A 19,785-nucleotide genomic window follows, 5' to 3' on the forward strand; every position below is an offset into this window, starting at 1 on the left:
AGACAGAAATGGACGGACGTGTACGCTATCATTTAGCCTCTATAACTTTCTATCACTGCCATTTGTATCAGAGTAAATGTGATCCATCCTGATAAAGTGGTGAGAGTTATCATCACTGTTCATTAGTTTGACTTTTACACAGAACGTCAGACTCATAACCAGGAGCCATTCGTGGTGATAGTATCATTAGAAGAACAGGACTGCAGACAGGGAGGGAAGTGCAACAGAATGATATTGACTGTCTTGTTTAAGCACCGCGGTGTTCTGTACAATGTGTACCATTACTATATAGATCTCGAATCACAAGGGTGTCACTGCGGTGATTAGCTGCCAGAGATGTCATTGTTTGGCTCTGCCTTTGCACCTGTAATAGATTTGTTGCCACAGTAGCAGATGAAGGTCTCAAGTAATGTCATTTTCTACCAGTATGTAGTGCTGCTTATGACTATTTTCAGCACAATTGGGCCCTTGTGGGATAGCGATACACCTGATTGCAGTTGCTCTAACAACATGAAATGCCCTCATGTCAAATGGTCTGGCTGCGATGCAGAGACAAAAAAAACAACGATGTGAGCCATTCAGATCCTAAATGTTACCACAGCATTACGAGTGGGAGTGATGGTTTTCGTTTATTAATGGCATGTGAAGTCCACGCTGTTGCCGACAAGAGAGTCGTGCCATTACTCATATTGGAGATCCATGTTTAATGTTCTGGCTGACGGTCATTTTTCTCAAGCCTAACAGACCCGAAAATGTTTAATCAATTATACAAGAAACAAACCCCGCATCAATATCTATACTGGAGTTATTGAGTCATGGACTGTCAGCACTATTATTCCATATCAGTGATATAATCATGAGGAGTAAATATATTATGTTGTTAAAAAGATGCAGGTTTACCATGTACTTAATCGAGGTGACTTTTCCTTCTGTTTTTCTGGCTTGTTAAAGTCATATAAGGTGAGCAAGTGTTTCAGCTAAAAAATTCTCAGTTTTGTAAAAGAGAGCTGTTTGAAAAAGCACTGTGACGTTGAGGCACCATAATGAAGGAAAGGATTCAGGGGCGAGAGCAGCACCTGTGTGCCATTTCTCATCATTGCTTGTTTGCACCAACGTCACCGAATGCTTTACAGCCTCATGGCAGTCCACTGAATTCCAAAAGCTGGGGCCTGCTGGAATTAGCAAGGAAATTACCGTATTTATTATCTGTGAAAAAGAGCCTTGCCGGGCTAAATTGAAAGAGTAATGGGCCTGACGTCAGGAATGAAATCCGACACAAAAAGGCTCAACATCAATTCATCAGGAGCCATTCTTGATCATTATCATCAGGAGATGCTTGTTACTCTCAACAAGGTAGTGGGCCCGAATGCAGACAAAGACAAAGAGATGGGAGTTGGGTTTCAAAAGGTTTATTGCAGGAGAAAGGTGTGGAGAATGATGGAGATGGCAGAGGCAGGCAGGCAGGCGGGGGAGCGAGTGCAGCTGTTGACCAACTGAATGGTCAACAGCAAATAAATCATCTATTTAAACCAGTTGGAAACTTTTCCTTTTATGGCAAATTAATCAAATAGAAAAACGTTAGTCAGCCCATCCTGTTCTGCGCTTTTCTGATACCACCACAACAAACACTAACTGGCTTCGTTAGGATTTAATTTTTTGTAAAGGTTGGCAATTTTCATTAATCTGAAACCATCATCTATTTCAAATTTGTCAGGTTTTTGCTTTAAGAATGAAAATGTTTGGTGGTCAAAAAATATGCAGGAAATTGAAGTGGATTTTAGCAAGAAATCACTACGAGACATTTCCAGGTCTATTTTTGTTTAATATATTCTCCGCACCCACGCACAATGATCAAGAACACTGGCAAGGTAAATGGAGATGTTCAACCGAATCTGCTGCTCCCTGCAGAACAAAGAAAAATGTGAATATATACTGACAGCATTCAATTAATTCTTTTTCTCCAGCTCATGAACATCTGCCCCGAAGCGTCATGTCAAGTCCAGGCAACAGCAGAGTGAGTCCCCAGAACAGCCAGAAGCAACCACATGTGAAACCTGTTTTCTTTCTTGTGTAAATTAAATGTAGTTGTTTCCGAAAGCAGCATTCTACATCACTGAACTGAAAGTTTGCTGAAATCAGATGCTGGCGAATGAGAGAATGAGTGTTATTTGCTATTCTACAGCATAGGTAATGTGCTGTGGAAGCTTAAATTCGCTACTTTCTGCTTAACTACAGTGGACGAGCAAATTACAGTGGATTAACTCTACATTGTTCCTCTGTGTTCAGCTCAAGTGACACATCCCCACTTATTCAAGTCCATAATTACAGTTTACAGCATGTGGGTGGGTGAGACAACTGTGAACGAGGATGAGGGTGATGATGAAGATGGCAGAGGGATGTCTGGGAGTATAATTTGTTTCCAGCACAAGATGTTCAGAGAGATACCACAGAGAGATGTATAAATTACGCCAAATGAGAACAAACTGAACGAAACTTTCCCCTCTTTGCCTCCTTCCAGGATCTGATATGACACTGATTTGAAGCTCTCTCTCCCTGCATCTCCATCTATGCCATTTTGTTGACCCTCCAGATACAAACAGTCACTGTCCTTACATCTTTTCAATTGATTTCAGGTGACCTATTCTTTATTTAATGACTGACTGAGTTCCTATGAGGAAGCACTTCATTACTGCATGGTACAGCAAGCAGGTAAAACAGCGCTGTGATGCTGGACAGCGTCTGTCTTGCGCACATGGGCATTCAAGATTTGATCATGCTAAGATCAAAACGGTCTGTGCCTTAAGTCTTAGCACGTTTTGAGTGCACACTCAGTGTCTCTGTGTGTGAGCAAATTAGCTACGGTACATGCACAAACACATCACTGAGTTTCGTCAGTACCTTGCAAATGTGCTTTGTTCATGACGCATGCATTACCCCAGTATTCATATGTGTGAGATCTTTTCCAGTGAATGTTTGTGTTTTGAGGATGGGATTCAGAGTTGCTTGGTTTATGTCACATATAAGCTCACCATGTAACACTGGACATTGTCTACATGAAGCTTTTGCTTGTGCGAATGTAAAATCCTCAATGTTGTATCAGCCATCTTTCTCTTATGTTAAAACTAACAAACAAATTGCTGTTAAGGCTCTTTAAATGCATTCAAGTTCTGCAAAAAAAAAAAAATCTCTGGGTAACAACCTCGATTTTGGATTTTAAAAAATTAGATATCTACAAATAGACAACTTTCCTTTTCCTTCCTTCCTCCTTAAATTGATGGCATCATAATGATGATTTTTGAAGTCAGTTCTTTGGCAGCGAGTTAGTTAGTGAACAGGCCTGTGGAATTTTGTTTCAGACGTTACATTCAGCCCAGTGAGTTTCTTTTGAATTTAGGGCTTTTAGCTGTGAATCAGAAAATGCCCTCATATCTCAACAAATCATCGTGGATATTGTCATGATGTCAGCAGTTGTACTCACAGGTTTTGTTTTTAGGGGACATCACTTCAGCTCTGCTGCTTGGCCTACAGAGAGACTTGTTAAAAAGTTCAGAAGTTAGAACTGAACAATATTACAGAAACATTATTATTCATTATTTGTTTCATTCATTATTCATTTCGTGTTTCATTATTTGTTATTTTTCATTGTATCTTATTTTTTGATATAGCATGTCTTGAATGTTTTTTTCATTTTGGTGCACCATTATATTGCTTCAAGCACTGCAAACATTTCATTCTGCCCAGCATAATGTGTTAATTGTGCTATTCTCCCTTTCATTGCCATCTATTATGGAATATTGCCTCCAGTCCACAGCTAGCAACAATAAAAGGTTTTTCACACCCTAAGGTATGACCTATGGGTGTGAAAGGTATAAGTTTAGTGTGTGAGTGGTATGACCTTAAGGTGTGAAAAGGTTATAAAGCTGAGCAGCCACAAAGAGCATGAAATGGAAAAGGTGCTGGTGTCAGTAGCTCTAGGCATTTTAGTGGGTTATGGTTATTCTATTTTAGAACAGGCTGCAGCGCAGATCACAGTCCGTGACCCACCCAAAAGATCTTTAGTGTCCAGTCAATGAAACAAACAAGCAGTACATTATGACATATTGGCTGCCTTGCAATTTCTAATGACTACAGATGTGGCATTTCAGTGCCAATCATTGCAATAACATTTAGGAAGTAGAATTACTAAAAAGTCAAACCTTAAAACACTGCTTTCAATACGGGAAATTATACTTGACAACATGTATGATCCATCATTCCTCAAAGATCCATTTTATGGCAACAAATGTGTGGGACTCTTCTTCAAAATACTACTCTACTCTACTAATAGTTCTACTCATAGGATAAATGAACATTCACTGGCTTCTTCAATTCAAGTCTTAGTCACCTATCAATGACTATCAATTAGGTTGGAGCATTTTGGGACTCTCGGGTCACTGAAGTAGCACTGTGAGATAGATAGACAGATGTGTGTGCAGATTTAAGTGTCAAAATCTTCTTATTAATACATTTTTGTTTTTCAGTTTTTGAGAGGCTGACAATGTTTAGTTTGCTGTTCCTCAAAGTCTAGTATTTATTAGATTAAATAGGAGCATGGTGATCTGTTTAGAGCCTGTTTAATTGCTGCTAATAAGAGTGATAGAAACTGTCAAATATTTTAAAGTCAACATTTTAAGTTGCCAACTAATTTGCAACTGATTATGTTCATCTAGTCATTGTGCAGACATGGATGGTTGTTTATTATTAGGGTTTATGTGGGACACTAATGGAGTCCAATGCAGGTTGTTATTCACGTGCAATGCTTGTAAAACAGGCAACAAGTGTGCCTTCATTAGTATGAGTTCAGTATACCTATGCAGACACAACATCCAAACAACATAAGGTCAGATCCAGGTATAATCAGCTGCTGCCATAATCAGAAATGGTCATTGCTTCAGGTAACACTTCAAAGGAAAGGACTTCTCATTTATCGTAAAATATATTGCTCCATTTCCTCTCTCCTCTCCTGGTTTCCTTGCATCTCTCCATCCATCCTCAGTAGGAGGGACTAAGAAGCAAGATAAAGACGCAAGTGAGGGAAATGTGAATGCCATTTAAGAGACTTGGGATGCGTCCATTCATGTCTCTTTGTGATGCAGCAGTGATTGTATACAGCTGGTCACAGAGAGACCAAGTGGGGGAGTGGGAGTTGCATTCCAACATCTAAGGCTGAGTATTTACGTAGCTTTGTTCAACTTCTTTTTAACATATTTAAAAATTGAATGAATTAAAAATTCATGTCACTAACCAGCGTTAGTTGAATTATTACATTTATATTTAACTACTTGAATCATTAAGTTTTAATACAAAGTCATATCCAACTCCTCTCTGCCGTGCCCTTTAACGTATTTGAACTTTGCTAAAAGTGAACTGTTTTGTAGATTAACTGAGCTAAAAATAAACAGATAAACAGAGCACTTTTATTAAGTAATAAAATACAGATATGTCAAAGCCCGACTGTGATGCAATAAAAACCAATAAAGAAACATGGCCCTTTGTAAAGCAGCAAATATTCAGTCATGAGGGAGTTTAAAGAAGATCTCTCTGCTCCAACAAGTAAAACTCGATGGGATATCTTTAAAACCAATTGTGCACTTGAGACCAATAATAAAGAGTTTGTCAGGAAGGTTATAGCATCATAAGGCTGTACAGCACCTTGGGGGGTAAGCCTAAGAAGAAAAAGCCCACTGAGTTCTCTGGAATAAGGCCCAAAAATGTGAAAATTAATTTTTTTTTGGCCAGAGGCAACGGAAATGAGACCCTGGGTCTTAATGATGCAGAAAGCACAAACACCACAATCATTGTTAATAGATTTTTGTTTTTTTATGATGAAGTCAGATTTTCCAGGAATGCTTTGTGCTTTGTGTTGTGGTGTCGTTTATGTTGGTGCATCATGCTGGAGCATCAAAGCCTGCATGGCAGCTGGATCATGTCCAAGCGGAGAACATCTGCTGTCAGCACAGACTCCACTGTGACTCAACATCCCACCAGCTCACAGTCAGGTGAAAAAAGAAAAGGTTATGGCACCATTTAAAAACAGGACCATCACAGAGGTCATTTGTAAAAGGAAATTAGCATTGATGTTTATGTGGATAATTACTATAATTCACTTCAGATACTAGCCATTAGTGCTTTAGTGGTAGGGAAAACAGGGGTTGATTATTACAAGCTTAGGTTTTGTACAACTGTTACTGGTTGAAAGGCCCCATCACTTCTGAATAACATCACTATCCATATTCCATCAAAACAGACAGCATGAATACTCTGCAATTTCCTCATTATAAAAGAATTTATAATGAAGTCTGACCTTGAAGCATTTGACACAGTGCAGACGCAGACATGTAATAAAAAAAACAAAAAACATGATGCAGTCTGGTTTCATTCACAGGGAAAATGTTTTTGATGTACCACTGACTGTTTATCCCCGATACAGTAATTATGGTAAATGGATTGCATATACAGCTTTTGTACAAAACACTTTGCAATTTGCCTCACATTCGCTGATTGCAACAGAGCTTTAGTGTTAAGTGTCGTGCCCAAGGACACTTCGACAAGTGGACAGGAGCACCCAGCGATCGAACCGCCAACCCTGTGATTAGTAGACGCTGCTCTCCCTCCTGAGCCCTCCTGTTGTGGCGCAAAGAAAAGGGCCGGCCTGATAAAAGCGGTGGTTATAGAGTATTTCTTTTTCTGGGGATTTATTCAACAGCCTTGTTGCTTGGAAATCATGCAAGCGGGCTCTGAAATAATTAGTGGCATGAGTCTGGTCTGATCAGCATCACTGTCTAAACAAGTTTCACGGGGCAGTGAAGAGTGATACATGTGATGGGTGATCTCTGTTTTAATAAATACATATTTTCTATTTTGATGTTTAGAAATCTTACATTTTAAAAAAAACTAAAAAGCTCTAAATTGTGTTTCTTATTTTTAATTTTGTGTAATTATATGGACAACCAAGTGATGTGCTGGGAGCCTTGTGATTGTTCAGTGAATATTATTAATTTTAAGACACTAAAAAACACTAATTACTGTCATATTCGTCTAAATGATAAATTCCCCCTTGTAAAAGCTGATTTGAGGTTATTAAAGGAAAAGACAATTTGTTAAACAGAATATGAGTCTGATAGATTTCTGTGACAGAGGAGGGTGGAGAATGATGACAAAGCGATCATGCGCCCGTCTCACTTTGTTTACCTAAATGTCGGCCGGCCAACCGGGTTCATTTACCTTCGGACCACTGAGAGTGAACCATTCCAAAACACGCAAAACAGCTGGAAACTGTTAAGGCAACATGACCAGGTGAGTGTCAGCTAGCATTTATTTGTTCAAAATAATCCTTGAAACTGCCGCCATCACAACTAATTTTGCCCAGAAGCTGCTGTGTATTTGTCTTATTTTCTCTCCTCCACGTCTCGCTGAGTGTGGAAATGACAGGGTTATATGGCAGCTTCACCTCCCCAAACTTCCCCCAGCCATACCCTGACCACCAGCACATAGTGTGGAACATCACTGTCCCAGATGGCCACAGGGTCAAACTCTACTTCAGCCACTTCAGCATGGAACCCTCAAACCAGTGTGAATATGACTACATCCAGGTACGTACCAGAGAACCCCCAAACTCCTATTATCTGCACTGCACTGTGTAGCTTGCTCACTAAAAGCTCTCTGACCTTGTCAAACCAGGTTTTGGCAGAAGGGAATGAAACCTTGCGGTTCTGTGGTGAGGAAGAGAAGAACTCAGAAAGCGCCCCGAGGAACACCGTCATCCTGTCAGCCAGGAACCTCATGTCAGTGGTCTTTAGGAGTGACTACTCTAACGAGGGCCGATTCACCGGCTTCCAAGCATTTTACACCTCAGAAGGTGATGCAGAACAGTGACATTTATTGCCGAAAGGCAGATACATTTTTAGCAGCTGTAATTAAACCAAGCAATGTGTAATGGGGCTTCTAGATAAATAATAGCAGGATTATATCATTGTAGAGACATACAGTAATGCTTTCAAATTGAGATTTAGAAAGACAAAGTGAAGAAAAACAAATACATTAGCGACAAAACAATGGCACACAATGGAATGAAGTCTAACATACATATAACTATATCTGCTTATCCAAATGTAAAAGTTAATATGCAGTTTAAATAATAGTTTGACAAATGCTTCTTTCTAAATTTCACTGATTTTACATTCAAACAAAATATACTGGTTCTCATTTCCAGGATACTTTCCACAACATATAAATGAAATTATGAAATTCTTTCGATACTTTTACAATTTACAATCTTGTTTTAAATGAATGTAATGATCACACCTTGGAACCTGCTGTAGCACCTTCGTTTAGCCAATTAATGTCACAATTTTTGCAAGCGTTAAGGTAAACCAGACTCATTCGGAGATTGAGTTTAGGCATATTTAGGACATGACAATAGTATAAAGACAATTCCACTTTATGCTGGTCATTTATAATGATGTGTTTCACTCTCTCGTCTTTTGCTCTCTAACAGACATCAATGAGTGTCTGGCCAAGATAGACGGGGAGAGAGTGTGTGATCATTTTTGCCACAATTACATTGGTGGATATTACTGCACGTGCAGACAAGGGTATCTTCTTCATGCCAACAAAAGGTCATGCACAGGTAAGCACATGCAGACCAAAGCTCGACACACATGTTCATCTGAGCTCAGTCAGGTGGACAGGGTGCAGTGTTAAGAGCTTGGCACTCAGCGTTTGACTGTACATTCATCTCTATTAATACCGTATGTGGTGTTTCTCAAGCTAAACGCACTGCTGCTCAGCTCCTCAGAACAAGCAGATATTGACAGAAAAAAGGAAAAGCAATTTCCATTAGCGCTCATTGACTTATGTTTGATGTATTTAGCTTCAACATATTTTACTTGTACAGGATTTATTGATGGTAGTATGAAACAATGACCAAATCTTTCAGCTGGCTCACCTTGCTGATGCGGTTTTGAGGTTTTTATATATTTAAAAAAAAAAAAAAAAAAAGCAATTAAAATACAAATGCTTTCAATTTCAGGCTTTGCAAGAAGGGAGGATGAAAATGAGATCAGCTTGCTACTACACCTAATTATTGGAAGAAAATACCATTTGCTTTCAAGGTTTCACAGAAGTGCAGAACAAATCTTCAAAAAACACATTTCTGACACTTCACAGAGGGCAAACAGTTGATAGTTTTCTAGATTGGATTTCATTCTGTCATAGCTGGCCTGTGCTAACTAATTTCCGACTGAAAAGGCATACTGATGCATAAAGTATTTGATCTCTGCCAGCTGGCGTTGGGCAAGGTTAATTACTGTCGATTCCGAAGGGAAAATCAACTTCAAAATGGCATTAAAAATTGATACCTGTGTGCAGCACTAATAGCGTACTGACACCAGGTAATTAATCACAATTACCAGTTGATGTGCCTTAAATTATTATGCTTTGCCAGAGGAAAAAGGGTGACAAAACAAATTATGCAATGAATAGGCAAAAATGATTATCTGCCTACAGATTGTACTAATTATACGAATTGCAGCAACTCAGCCTCTTTGCAATACTCATTTGTTTTTGTCTATTACAACATCTGCACACTTGCCGGTGCAATAACGCAAACCTAAATGAATCCCATCAGTTATGATGCCAGGAAATGTCTCATTTGATGTGAAAAAATGGATCTCTCTAATCAAAAAACTTTCATAACGAGTAATTCACGATCCATAAATGCAGGTCGATCACAAATTTGTTCATCAGTATTCAAATTAGCATACCAAAGCCTGAGCTCTGAGAACTGGACAAAATATCTAAAACACGGCTCAAAACGTTCCTGTTTAAGAGGGGTTTTAACGAGCGTGTGAGTCTCCCCTACAGTACCATGCCCCAGCCAGGTGTTGACCTCGCCGTCTGGGATTCTGACCAGTCCGGGCTATCCCAGTCCCTACCCACCCATGAGTCAGTGCAACCACACCATCCACTTGCCGGGAGGCTACAGAATAATCCTGGACTTCCTGGAACCCTTTGACATAGAGGGACACCAAGATGTCCCCTGTCCATACGATATGTTGAAGGTTAGTCATGTGACTTCAGAACACAACACAACACACACACACACAGGACGATGAATAAGCAATGTATTCCTCCTCATGCTTGCGGAGGCAGTTTGTTAGCGACTTGTCCTCAGGTGATAAATTGTATGGTCATGCTGTTTCATGCCTATTTATGTTTGGCTGGACATAAATCAGGCAGCCATTTAACGAATCAACATCTCGGTTTCTTAACCGATGTTCCCTTTCTACAAGATTTCAACAGCAGGACAAGAGTATGGACCCTACTGTGGATCGGTGCTGCCAGGTCGCATCGACACAGGGAGTTACCAAGTGCATGTTGCCTTCAGATCTGACTCTAGTGGGAAAAACAAAGGATGGAAGATCAAGTACACCAGTACCAAGGCCTAGTCCCTCTCTTGAACTCATTGAAAGAGCAATTATATACTATATGAACATTTTACAGCATGACTTTTACATCGTGACAACTTAACATAACACATCATTTTTGTGACTCTGTTCCTATAAAGATAAATGTGGAGAGAATCTAATTTCTAATCTAATTGTCTAATTGATTTATTTCTTTGTTCGGTAAGATGCTGCTATAATCTAACCAGCACAATCCTCTTTTCACCACTTTTGTATTAGATGTTTTATTGCTGCCTTGCTCATGCAAATAAAGGAAGACTCAAAGGACACGTCGACTTGCTAGTTAAAATACTGTAAATATTACAAGTTGCAAATAACCTGAAGCCATTTGATCAGTTAAGGATTTTGAGGAAAGCAAAGCATTCCTCCAAGTGCTGCAGCTGACTGCAAACCGTTCTGCTCATTTCTAGCTCAAGACAGAGACGCAGTTCAGTGCTCAATGCAGAAATAAGAAATTAATTCTGTTAAGTATTCGTGAAGTCGGTCAGTCTGATGTGGCGAATGCTGGTCGTTTAACCTTCATACATTATGCAGCTTGTTCTAAGCAATCCAAGCTCTACTCCTCTTTCAAAACAGTCATTATTAGGGTTCTTCAATCCCATGAAATTGCATTTCATTTGACACTTGTGCACTCACTCACTAACATTTCCTCCATCTGAGTCCCACAAGAGGGGCAAAGGAGCACATCTGAATGTGTAGATGCAGGACAGAATCACAGTCGCGTTGATTTGTTTTCACGGCGTCTGTTTTTTTCCTCGTCTCTTGGCATTATGCCAGCACCACTTTTCTGTGAATTTGACTTTTTTTTTTAAACCTCACTGACTGAACTGCTGTGAACTATGTACTTTGAAGGCCACGGCAGCTTAGTAAGGCAGGCTACGCACTGACCCATACATCACCTTGGCATTTGCAACACAACAAAATCATAAGGTCTTCGGTGGACATGTGTTCTCTGAAAGCCACCTGACCACATGAAAAGAGGTTTGTTTCCAGCATGAAATGGCCAAACAGTCCCCAGGGCAACTGGGTGCTTACAGAGCAAACCTGCAGTTGTTACCGAAGCGCTGTTAACTCACAATCTAATCCACCAAGACAGCGTGACACATGATAGCACAATCGGCTGCTCCCATACCACTCTCACTTCTGACTGTTTCAGCCTAGTTGGAGCCAATTCCACAGGAATTACGCACACCATGAAATCCATTAACCAACAGTTGGAAAAAATCTAGCAGCAGCGTGTAGCCACTAGGCTTACAGCTAATATTTGACAACACAAGCACTGTCAACTCAACATCTTGCATGTGATCTTACTGTATGTGAAGAGAGGTATATACAGGGGGGGTTTTCTGTGTCAAAAATGACATTTTTAGAAAAGCATTCATTAATCTGTATTTTAGATTATAAATGTATATTTAAATTAAGGTATCAAATTTAGATAAATCTTTTTTTTCCAGTCTTCAGAAAAAGCCTTAAGAATACACAATCATGTCTGTTAGTTAGATTTATCATAATTCTACCTGCATTTAATATTCATAAATAAATAAATGTTTGACAACAGTGCTGTCAAAAGCTTGAGGGCTAGTTTATTTTAGAAAATCCCTCCTAGTACCATTCAGCATGTTTATGTAAGGCACCTTAAATCCCATTCTGCACGGTAATATACAACTTCCCTTTGTAACGTTTGTCGTACGTGTTTTTAATTAAATACAAAATGCGAATGTGTTGGGTACCCTCATGAAAATTCTAACAGGGTTATAAAACAGCAGGATGCTGAGGCTAAACCTTTTTGCAGAATATAGATAATACAGAGTGAAGAGAAAAAAAATAAGACCTTTATAATTGCTCTACTTTTCTCTGTATCTAATGTCCAAGCCCAAGGTGGGGGTGCCAGTCTCCGTCTCGCCACGACACAAAAAAATGATCCTTTCCACAAATTCAAATCCACCATCATTTGTGTTCATTGTTCGAGAGACAGATGACGAGATGACAGGCGTGACAAAGGCCATCTATTACATGACCTATGACTCACACAGATCTGCACACAAAGCCTTACAGTACGTCACACAGCCACTAGGACTGATACATAACTTCCATAATAGTATATGAAAGACGAAAGTCTTAAATGAGCTCGCTTCCAGAAATATTGGCTCTGTGTAACTCAAAGATGAAGCTGTGTCATTCCTCAGCTCATCTTCTCTTGTTGGAATGATAAATTAGTCTGTGTGCCCCATTCAAATTGATTTATTCACTCATTCTTAGCGTTCACACAAATCTAGTTGGTCAATCTCAGCATTTCATATATCTCAGGAAAAAATGGTAACTTTTGTTACTTTGGTATTGTGCCATCATATTATGGTATTTCTACCATTCATTAGTCTGAGTAGAAATTCCCTAAATGGTCAGGAATCAAGTAAGGATGACATTTCACAGCAAGGTGCACAGAAATGAAGACTGTGGTACAAAAGGAAAACCGAATGCCACATTTAGTCAACTGTACATTTCTGAAAATGTTTATGTTCCCTGTAGGGAAATATGTTAATAAATATTCTAGTATTTTCATCACAAGTTCTAAAATTACTTGGCATTACTAGGACTTTGAAACATTGGCACTGTAGAGGGAGCATTATATATGTATGTATGTATGTGTGTATATATACACACATATATGCCAGCTGATTGAAATAAGTCACACTGCTAGTCTTAACTCCCAAATCCTAAAAAATACTCCAGATGTAGGTGTCATTTCAGTGATGGCATATGAAAATAATTTCCAACATATACAAAATAATCTATTATGTCACTCCCCATATGGTGGAAAGCCACAGGGTTTCTTTGGCAAGGGTTCTAAAATAAAATGCAGTGCACACCTGTCTACCTTGGCAGTGTTTAGGGGGGAGCACAATGTAAACAACATTACTAGGAAGCTGATTCAACAGTTAAAATCTATATATAAATAGATAAAGCAACAATTTCCTCATTTTTATAAATATGCTTATTTGCTTCCTTGAGTTAGATGATGAGAGGATTATCACCACCGGTATCAATCTTCTCATCTAAGTCTAAGCAAGAAAGGGAATAATCATATTTCCCAAAGTGTCAAACTACAGCTTTAAGTTTCACATGGATGTGTTTATCTGTGACTATTTTCACAGCATGACATGCATCAAAATAAGGAGCCAATAGGATGTTGATGCCAGTGGTTAATACCAAAATGTCTTTGATAAACATGACTTGAGAAAATCACTTTGCTTCTCTCTCTCTTGAGGCAAAAGCATTCAAGTGGTTTGCAAGTTTTAGAAAGTGATACAAACGTCAACATCGTTAACATTCATGGATTCCAGCATATGGATATTATCAGTAACACAGGGTAAATCCCATTCTACTGACCCTGAGGCTGGTAGTGTGAATTCTTATCAGTCTCTGCTCAGGTGAAGCCTCAGACTAGTTGCTGCCTTGGGCTGACGTTTCAACGCTCTTCTCGCTGGACTGCTGGCTGCCATCTGGCTGCGTGTTGCTCCTGATGGACTGCACAGCCTGAACCTGCTGGAGACGCCTGGTCAGCTCAGCGTTGCACGCCTGCAGCAGCGTAGACGTCCTTGTTCTGTCCCAGCCCAGGACCTGCTCCATAGCTTCCACCCCTCTGCTCACTACCACCTAAAGACACGTGGAAAAGGCTTCGCTTCAAACACTGCAAATGTGAACATGTGAGACTTCCCTGTAATAAATCCTATCCCCTGTGAAGCTTATAATGTTCAGTTTTTGTTGCCCGTGTGCCAGAGGAAAATGGTTTGAGGTTGAAGTTAATGGTGTTGGTGTATTGGACTGAATTATCATGAAAGGTTCTACTAATATTTTACTCTCCTTGTGCATGAAAATGAGGCTGGACAAAATCTTACACTTGCATTTCAGCTGAAGTAGATGCCCTTTAGATTATATAACAGAACTGTGTCACTAATTACGCATTACTGTGTTGTGTTAGGACTTGCAGTTTTATGTTATTGCTTCCTCAATTGTGCAGCTGCTTATTAGACTTGACAGGGTACGTTACAGCATAAGCTTTGTGTCAAAATGAATGATATAGGTATAAGATTAAATACAGGACAGCTGAAGAGTGTTTGCAACTGTTTACAGAACATGTACAAAATTGTTTTTCCATCTGCAGAAGGAGAGGAACACTGGATCAGTGGTTTGAGTGGACTACCTGCAGATCCTCAGTGGACAGTCTGGTCTCTGGGCTTGTTTTCCCTTTCAGGACCATCAGCGTCCTGGGCATGAATCCAGACGCAGAGTCCACCTCCACCCCGTCCGGCACATCCGCGTCTCCATCCCCTGACGCATTAAAATGGGTTCTTTTTCAGTTGTATAAGGGCACGGCTATAACACAGCGCTAGAAGAGGTGGGATCATTCAGCAGCAACAATGGCTCCACCTAGTGACCAAAAGGCACAAGCACAGCTCTCCTCCTATGAGCCCTCTACACACTATAAGACATTACTGACTTGATCTGTTTGTGTTGGCACTGATAAGAAAAAACACATGTTAAGAAATAATAGCTAGAGCTGTTTTCATCACGTTTAAAAATTTTTTTAAATTAATTATAGTGATTTGATGACATGCTGCTTTGCCACTATTCAATGACGAAAATTAAAGGATAAATACTGGTCAATTAAATACAAATGTTCTTAGTTTTAAATTAACATGATATACACATGTTTATGTACGATTATTTTCAGGTTTCTGGAATCTTTAAGATGTCTTATAAATTTAATCCTACATGCTGATTATGGTTTCGTCAGCGATGTCCCTGACACTCGTCTACAGTTTTGGCAGCAACAAAATCACAGGATAATAATAATTACAATTTTTACAGCAAATACACTTGATAAAAACAAATGGTATTTTATTATCATAAACTGAACCATACAATAAAGATTATCTGCATGAGGGAGCGTGAATCCTCATCAGCCACCGTAGCTTTTCCTACAAACTTGGAGAGAGACGGATGAGGCGAAGGGTATTAAGCCCGTTGCAATCTGCAACCTTGCCGCTCAGTGCCACTAAACCTGTCACACTGCACCTTTATGAACTAGTATTGCTGTGATATACTCAGAATTTCTGCAGTATGACTTTCTAACCAAAAGCAACAACTTATCACATAGTTTATATTGTGTCAGAAAGCCACAGTAAAACTATGAAACCTCTTGGGAGGATAAGCCAGGACTGAAAAGTCCTAGATCTTACGTCAAGATGACTATTTCTGAATTATAAGAATGAAAGCCACCACAAAATGACACAGCCATACCTCCCTGGCTGGGCTGGTTTGGCTCTTCCTGCCGTCTGTCCTCGTTCTCCGCGGCTTTGAGGTAGAGCTGGAGCAACTCCTTGGACTGCCTCTCCTCCTCTCGTCTGTCCAAAACCCTCTGCAGTGTCTGCTGCAGGTCCTCTGCCCTCTTCTCTTGGAAGCCCAAAGCAGAGGCGAGCTCAGGGCATGGGGCATCCACTAAGGTCTGGAACAGCAGAGGACACGAATTAAACCTAACGCAATCAAATATTTTAACTGAGCTTAAAAGGCACACTAACAACAAACAATGAAACAAAAAAAAACATTTCAAAAACTGTAGATGAGTGACAGATATTACAATGTGAACATGACCAATTCAAAGAGGAACAGACCTTCCTGCTATGAGGCAAATGTTGTATATTTCAGCTTTAAAAGATAAGGCTACTGTTACTAAACGCATTTCTTATTGTCAATAAATCCATCATTATTAATATAATATAATTCCATGGCACAATAAGAAATAAATATGCAGAATATCACCAGCCTCATCATTAAACAGAACCAAGATTAAAACGCTAATGGTGACAACTGGGGAAAGTCATTTTCATGAATTACTATTTCGTATTGTTTTCTCACCAGTGCATGCTGGGACAAGCATGACATCGAACCCTGTTGGTGAAATAGAGGAATAATGTTGGTGCAGTACCTGTAAGTCTGCTTCAGACATGAGGATGACGCTGGCGAGGTCCTGCTTCAGCTGCTGGGCCAGGTCGAACCAGGGTGGTGCAGCACTGAAGGCGTCCACAGCATCGGCCTCCAGCACCACAGATTCTCTGGCCATCCAGGCCGTGCCTCCGTCCACTACAATGGAAAGCAAATCACCATTAAAACACCAAAAAAACGAATCAAATCAGTCCAGACTGTAGAGAAAACTCGCAAAGGCGTAAACCTGCTTACTCTTGCGAACTGGAGACCACCTCTCCTCATCATGCAGCAGCATGAACTTTGTGTTTAAGGGTAAACACAAAAAGTAGGCCTGATCCGCCACTATCGTCCCATCATCCTCTAGGACCACTGTCACCTGGTCAGTGGGGCTGAACCCAAGAAACTCACATCCTGTGGGAAGAACAGAGAAATGACAGACTTTACAGATCTTATTTGCATACACAAAGAACTTTGATACTATAAAGTCCTTCACCACATAACCATACTTCAGGACAACCAGTCCCCACAATGTATGCAAGCTAAATATTTTATTCAGTAGAATACCTCACATACCAGCTGACCATTTGCTGATTCAAGCAAATACCAATGACTTCTGGGCCTCGAACAAGTCTATTCATTTAAGCTGTCATCTCCTCTTCCACCTCAGCTGTCCCCATCAGCCATGTGTCTGATGGATTTGCCTCTGGTAGGTTTGAACTTTGAAGCATCATGGTGAGCAAAACCATAACTGTTAAATACAATAAAACTTCCTGCACACTAAATTAAGTACTACAATTTAATACTGCGAATGCCTGATGACACATTTTATTGTACTTTCCAATTATATACACATATAAAATGTACTCATGGAAGTTCTCCAAATAACAAAATTCCAGGTATTGTGTCATCTGCAGTTACTGGACTTTATCAAAACACACCTTTATATATTTTTAAGATTGTTTCACAAACCCAATAGTGGCCCTTCAGTGATAGATCAAAACTTTTTTTTTCTTTTTGAAGGCCTTGAAGTGTGCATTGATCTGGGCAACGCCTGGTGACGAGCATTCAAGGAATGAGCAGAGGACAGGAGGGGGGTATAGCCTGATGTTTCATGTTTAGCTCCTGCAAGTTTGAACACGATGGAGACGTTGCTACACAGCCTGCCCGTGATCCTGACGGGTCAGGAAGCTGAAACTGTGCAGCACGGCGGGGATGTTAGTGGGTGCAGAAAAACACTGCACATCACAGCTACTGTGCTTCACTTTCCTCTTCTACTTCTCCACTGTTGTTTAGCAAAACACAGACTGATGACAACTGGGATGACCGATAAATACAGTCACCAAAATATACAATATTCATCTGAAGTTCACAGCTTACAAGTTAAAGTCAGTCCACGTTAACTCACCTTTTACCTTGAGCTCCTCTAAGGAGGGAACCACCAGCCCGTATGATTTCTGCCGTGTGAAGTTACACACCTTACACGGTTTCCTGTCTGTCATCGTCGGCTTTGTGCGGAGAAACGGAGCTGTTTTTCTGTCTCTTATCGTCACGCTGACAAAAATAACGACAGCAGCTCCCTATCGGCTCTTGTCTCAACACGGAACCGCCGCCGTGGAGGATTCGTCTTCTTCGTCTCTTGGGCTTAAAACAGCAGCCGCCATCATCAGTGTAGCAGTACTGCCACCTACTGGAGATACATAACACCACCCTCCACCCCCTCCCCTGTGTCTCACTGTAGCTACTCTACTTAACTCAATAGATAGATAGATAGATAGATAGATAGATAGATAGATAGATAGATAGATAGATAGATAGATGCTAAATTTGGGCCCATTTATTTCAGAATTTATCTTGTAGGTATTTTTTATTCATTTTATATGTATTTGTGTGTATTTAAGTATTAAATGTTGACTAAAATGGCATCCCATACTGATCCCAGTGTTGTTGCCACTGTCTTCCTAATGCTGTTTCCCTCTGTTTTTTTAAGTTAAATTAGGGTCAGTGCTTTCTTTTTTCACAGCTTCTTCTCTCATTACCTAGAATACCCCATACGAGAGGGGACCAAAATGAATATGACCCCTGGATGCTCCACTGCAGATCACATGCTGGACACAACCTGTACCAACTTCTACCCTCTAGGCACAACAGGACACTTTTTGCCAAAAAACAAAACAAGCAGACACACCAAGAACAGCTTGTTTTTCTGCAGGCTGTCGCTCTGATGAGCATTTATGACACAATCCCTGTGCAATAAACCTGTAATGCTAAAACATCCACTGTACCTACCAATTCTAAATTATATTCTGTAGTTTAAATACTACACAATATGGAGCGAGAGAGAGAGAAGAGCTCAGGCACTTCAATGTATACTTTCAATTTTGCATTACTTTGTCATCTGCACATGTTAATTGGGAGGTTCAGATTAAAAAACATCATGGGCATCAGATCAGAATGCATGGGAAGAAAGCCAGAGAATGCCAGTATTCTCAACAAAGGTTTTTCCCCCTTCGAACTCATTAAATATTCATTAAATTGCTTTTAATAAATACAAAGGGAGCAAGAAGCAAACATGGGGGTGAAAAAGGTGAAAAGGTAAATAAGATGGAGTGCAGTCAATAGATAAGGAGTTATCTGGTAAACTTAAACAGGTAAATGAGTTAACTACATCCAGTCAGCTGAGAATGGCTCTAATTTCAAGATTCAATTTCACCCTCTACAGTTTAGTCCTCTCATCCTGTCTCGTTTACCTGTCTCCAGTGTCTCTGTTGGCAAACTTTAATATATGTAAGACTGTAGAAAAGGGACAGTTATTTGATTTAGATTCTCTCTGGATTCGTAGTTCTACCTCTATAGAGTCCTGCTGATGGGATTTTGGAAAAAAAAAAAGATGTAGGTAAATGAGGGCTGACACAAGGTGAAAGCACGAGCCAATAAGGGATGAGGACAGGAAAGAACAGGAAGTGGGAAAAGAATGTGAAGTGAGGAGGTGAAGAAAGGAGATGGAAAAATAAAATAGGGATCTTTACCACAGCAAGTGCATTCGTTATTTCACGTGTTATTTGTAAAAAAAATAAAATAAAATTACATAAATAAATTAATTCAGTCGATTCAGTCATTTCCTCCACTGTGAAACTGTAGTTTGACTTATTGTATTTTTTAATTTTCGTATTATTACTTTATTACTAGATTATAGAGTTTTATCACTTCAGTAAATATTGCACTTACACGTCTCTTGTAAACACAGACTAATAACGTGCTCGTGTGAACTCTGCTGTGTTCACTATGAGTCAAACTG

General features: G+C 39.8%; 2 protein-coding genes across 4 annotated transcripts; one reads left to right on the top strand and one right to left on the bottom strand.

The window, feature by feature from the left end:
• Nucleotides 1-1,883: 1,883 nt before the first annotated feature.
• dffa (DNA fragmentation factor, alpha polypeptide) lies at nucleotides 1,884-18,093 on the bottom strand. 3 transcript variants are annotated; one of them, XR_011585228.1, is made up of 7 exons: nucleotides 17,896-18,093; nucleotides 16,743-16,901; nucleotides 16,492-16,646; nucleotides 15,807-16,011; nucleotides 14,707-14,834; nucleotides 13,893-14,159; nucleotides 1,884-1,902 (listed from the first exon to the last, which is right to left on the bottom strand). XR_011585228.1 is itself a non-coding variant. In XM_070839600.1 (6 exons), the coding sequence occupies exons 1-6, from the start codon at nucleotides 17,987-17,989 to the stop codon at nucleotides 13,947-13,949; spliced, it is 945 nt and encodes a 314-aa protein (XP_070695701.1). In that variant the 5' UTR covers nucleotides 17,990-18,093; the 3' UTR covers nucleotides 12,731-13,946. The 3 variants fall into 3 exon arrangements, 2 of the variants coding, with proteins under 2 accessions (XP_070695701.1, XP_070695700.1); XM_070839600.1 differs by lacking the exon at nucleotides 1,884-1,902 and having other exon boundaries at nucleotides 12,731-14,159; nucleotides 14,707-14,825; XM_070839599.1 differs by lacking the exon at nucleotides 1,884-1,902 and having other exon boundaries at nucleotides 12,731-14,159.
• On the top strand, nucleotides 7,464-10,505 carry masp2 (MBL associated serine protease 2). The gene is made up of 5 exons (XM_070840240.1): nucleotides 7,464-7,631; nucleotides 7,720-7,897; nucleotides 8,537-8,668; nucleotides 9,904-10,100; nucleotides 10,332-10,505. The coding sequence occupies exons 1-5, from the start codon at nucleotides 7,464-7,466 to the stop codon at nucleotides 10,485-10,487; spliced, it is 831 nt and encodes a 276-aa protein (XP_070696341.1). The 3' UTR covers nucleotides 10,488-10,505.
• Nucleotides 18,094-19,785: the final 1,692 nt, after the last annotated feature.

The sequence above is a fragment of the Pempheris klunzingeri genome, chromosome 11, assembly GCF_042242105.1.
Source record: "Pempheris klunzingeri isolate RE-2024b chromosome 11, fPemKlu1.hap1, whole genome shotgun sequence".
In the NCBI taxonomy this organism is placed as follows: domain Eukaryota; kingdom Metazoa; phylum Chordata; class Actinopteri; order Acropomatiformes; family Pempheridae; genus Pempheris; species Pempheris klunzingeri.

Bases quoted from the DNA above. Each gene is read 5' to 3' on its own strand.
- dffa (XM_070839599.1), bottom strand. From the start codon at position 17,989: ATGACAGACAGGAAACCGTGTAAGGTGTGTAACTTCACACGGCAGAAA. The intron at 14,835-15,806 runs GTATGGCTGTGT...TTAATGCGTCAG, and splicing joins AAACCAGCCCAGCCAGGGAG to GGGATGGAGACGCGGATGTG. The intron at 14,160-14,706 runs GTAGTCCACTCA...ACGTGTCTTTAG, and splicing joins TGTCCACTGAGGATCTGCAG to GTGGTAGTGAGCAGAGGGGT.
- masp2 (XM_070840240.1), top strand. From the start codon at position 7,464: ATGACAGGGTTATATGGCAGCTTCACCTCCCCAAACTTCCCCCAGCCA. The intron at 7,898-8,536 runs GTGATGCAGAAC...GCTCTCTAACAG, and splicing joins AGCATTTTACACCTCAGAAG to ACATCAATGAGTGTCTGGCC. The intron at 8,669-9,903 runs GTAAGCACATGC...TCTCCCCTACAG, and splicing joins CAACAAAAGGTCATGCACAG to TACCATGCCCCAGCCAGGTG.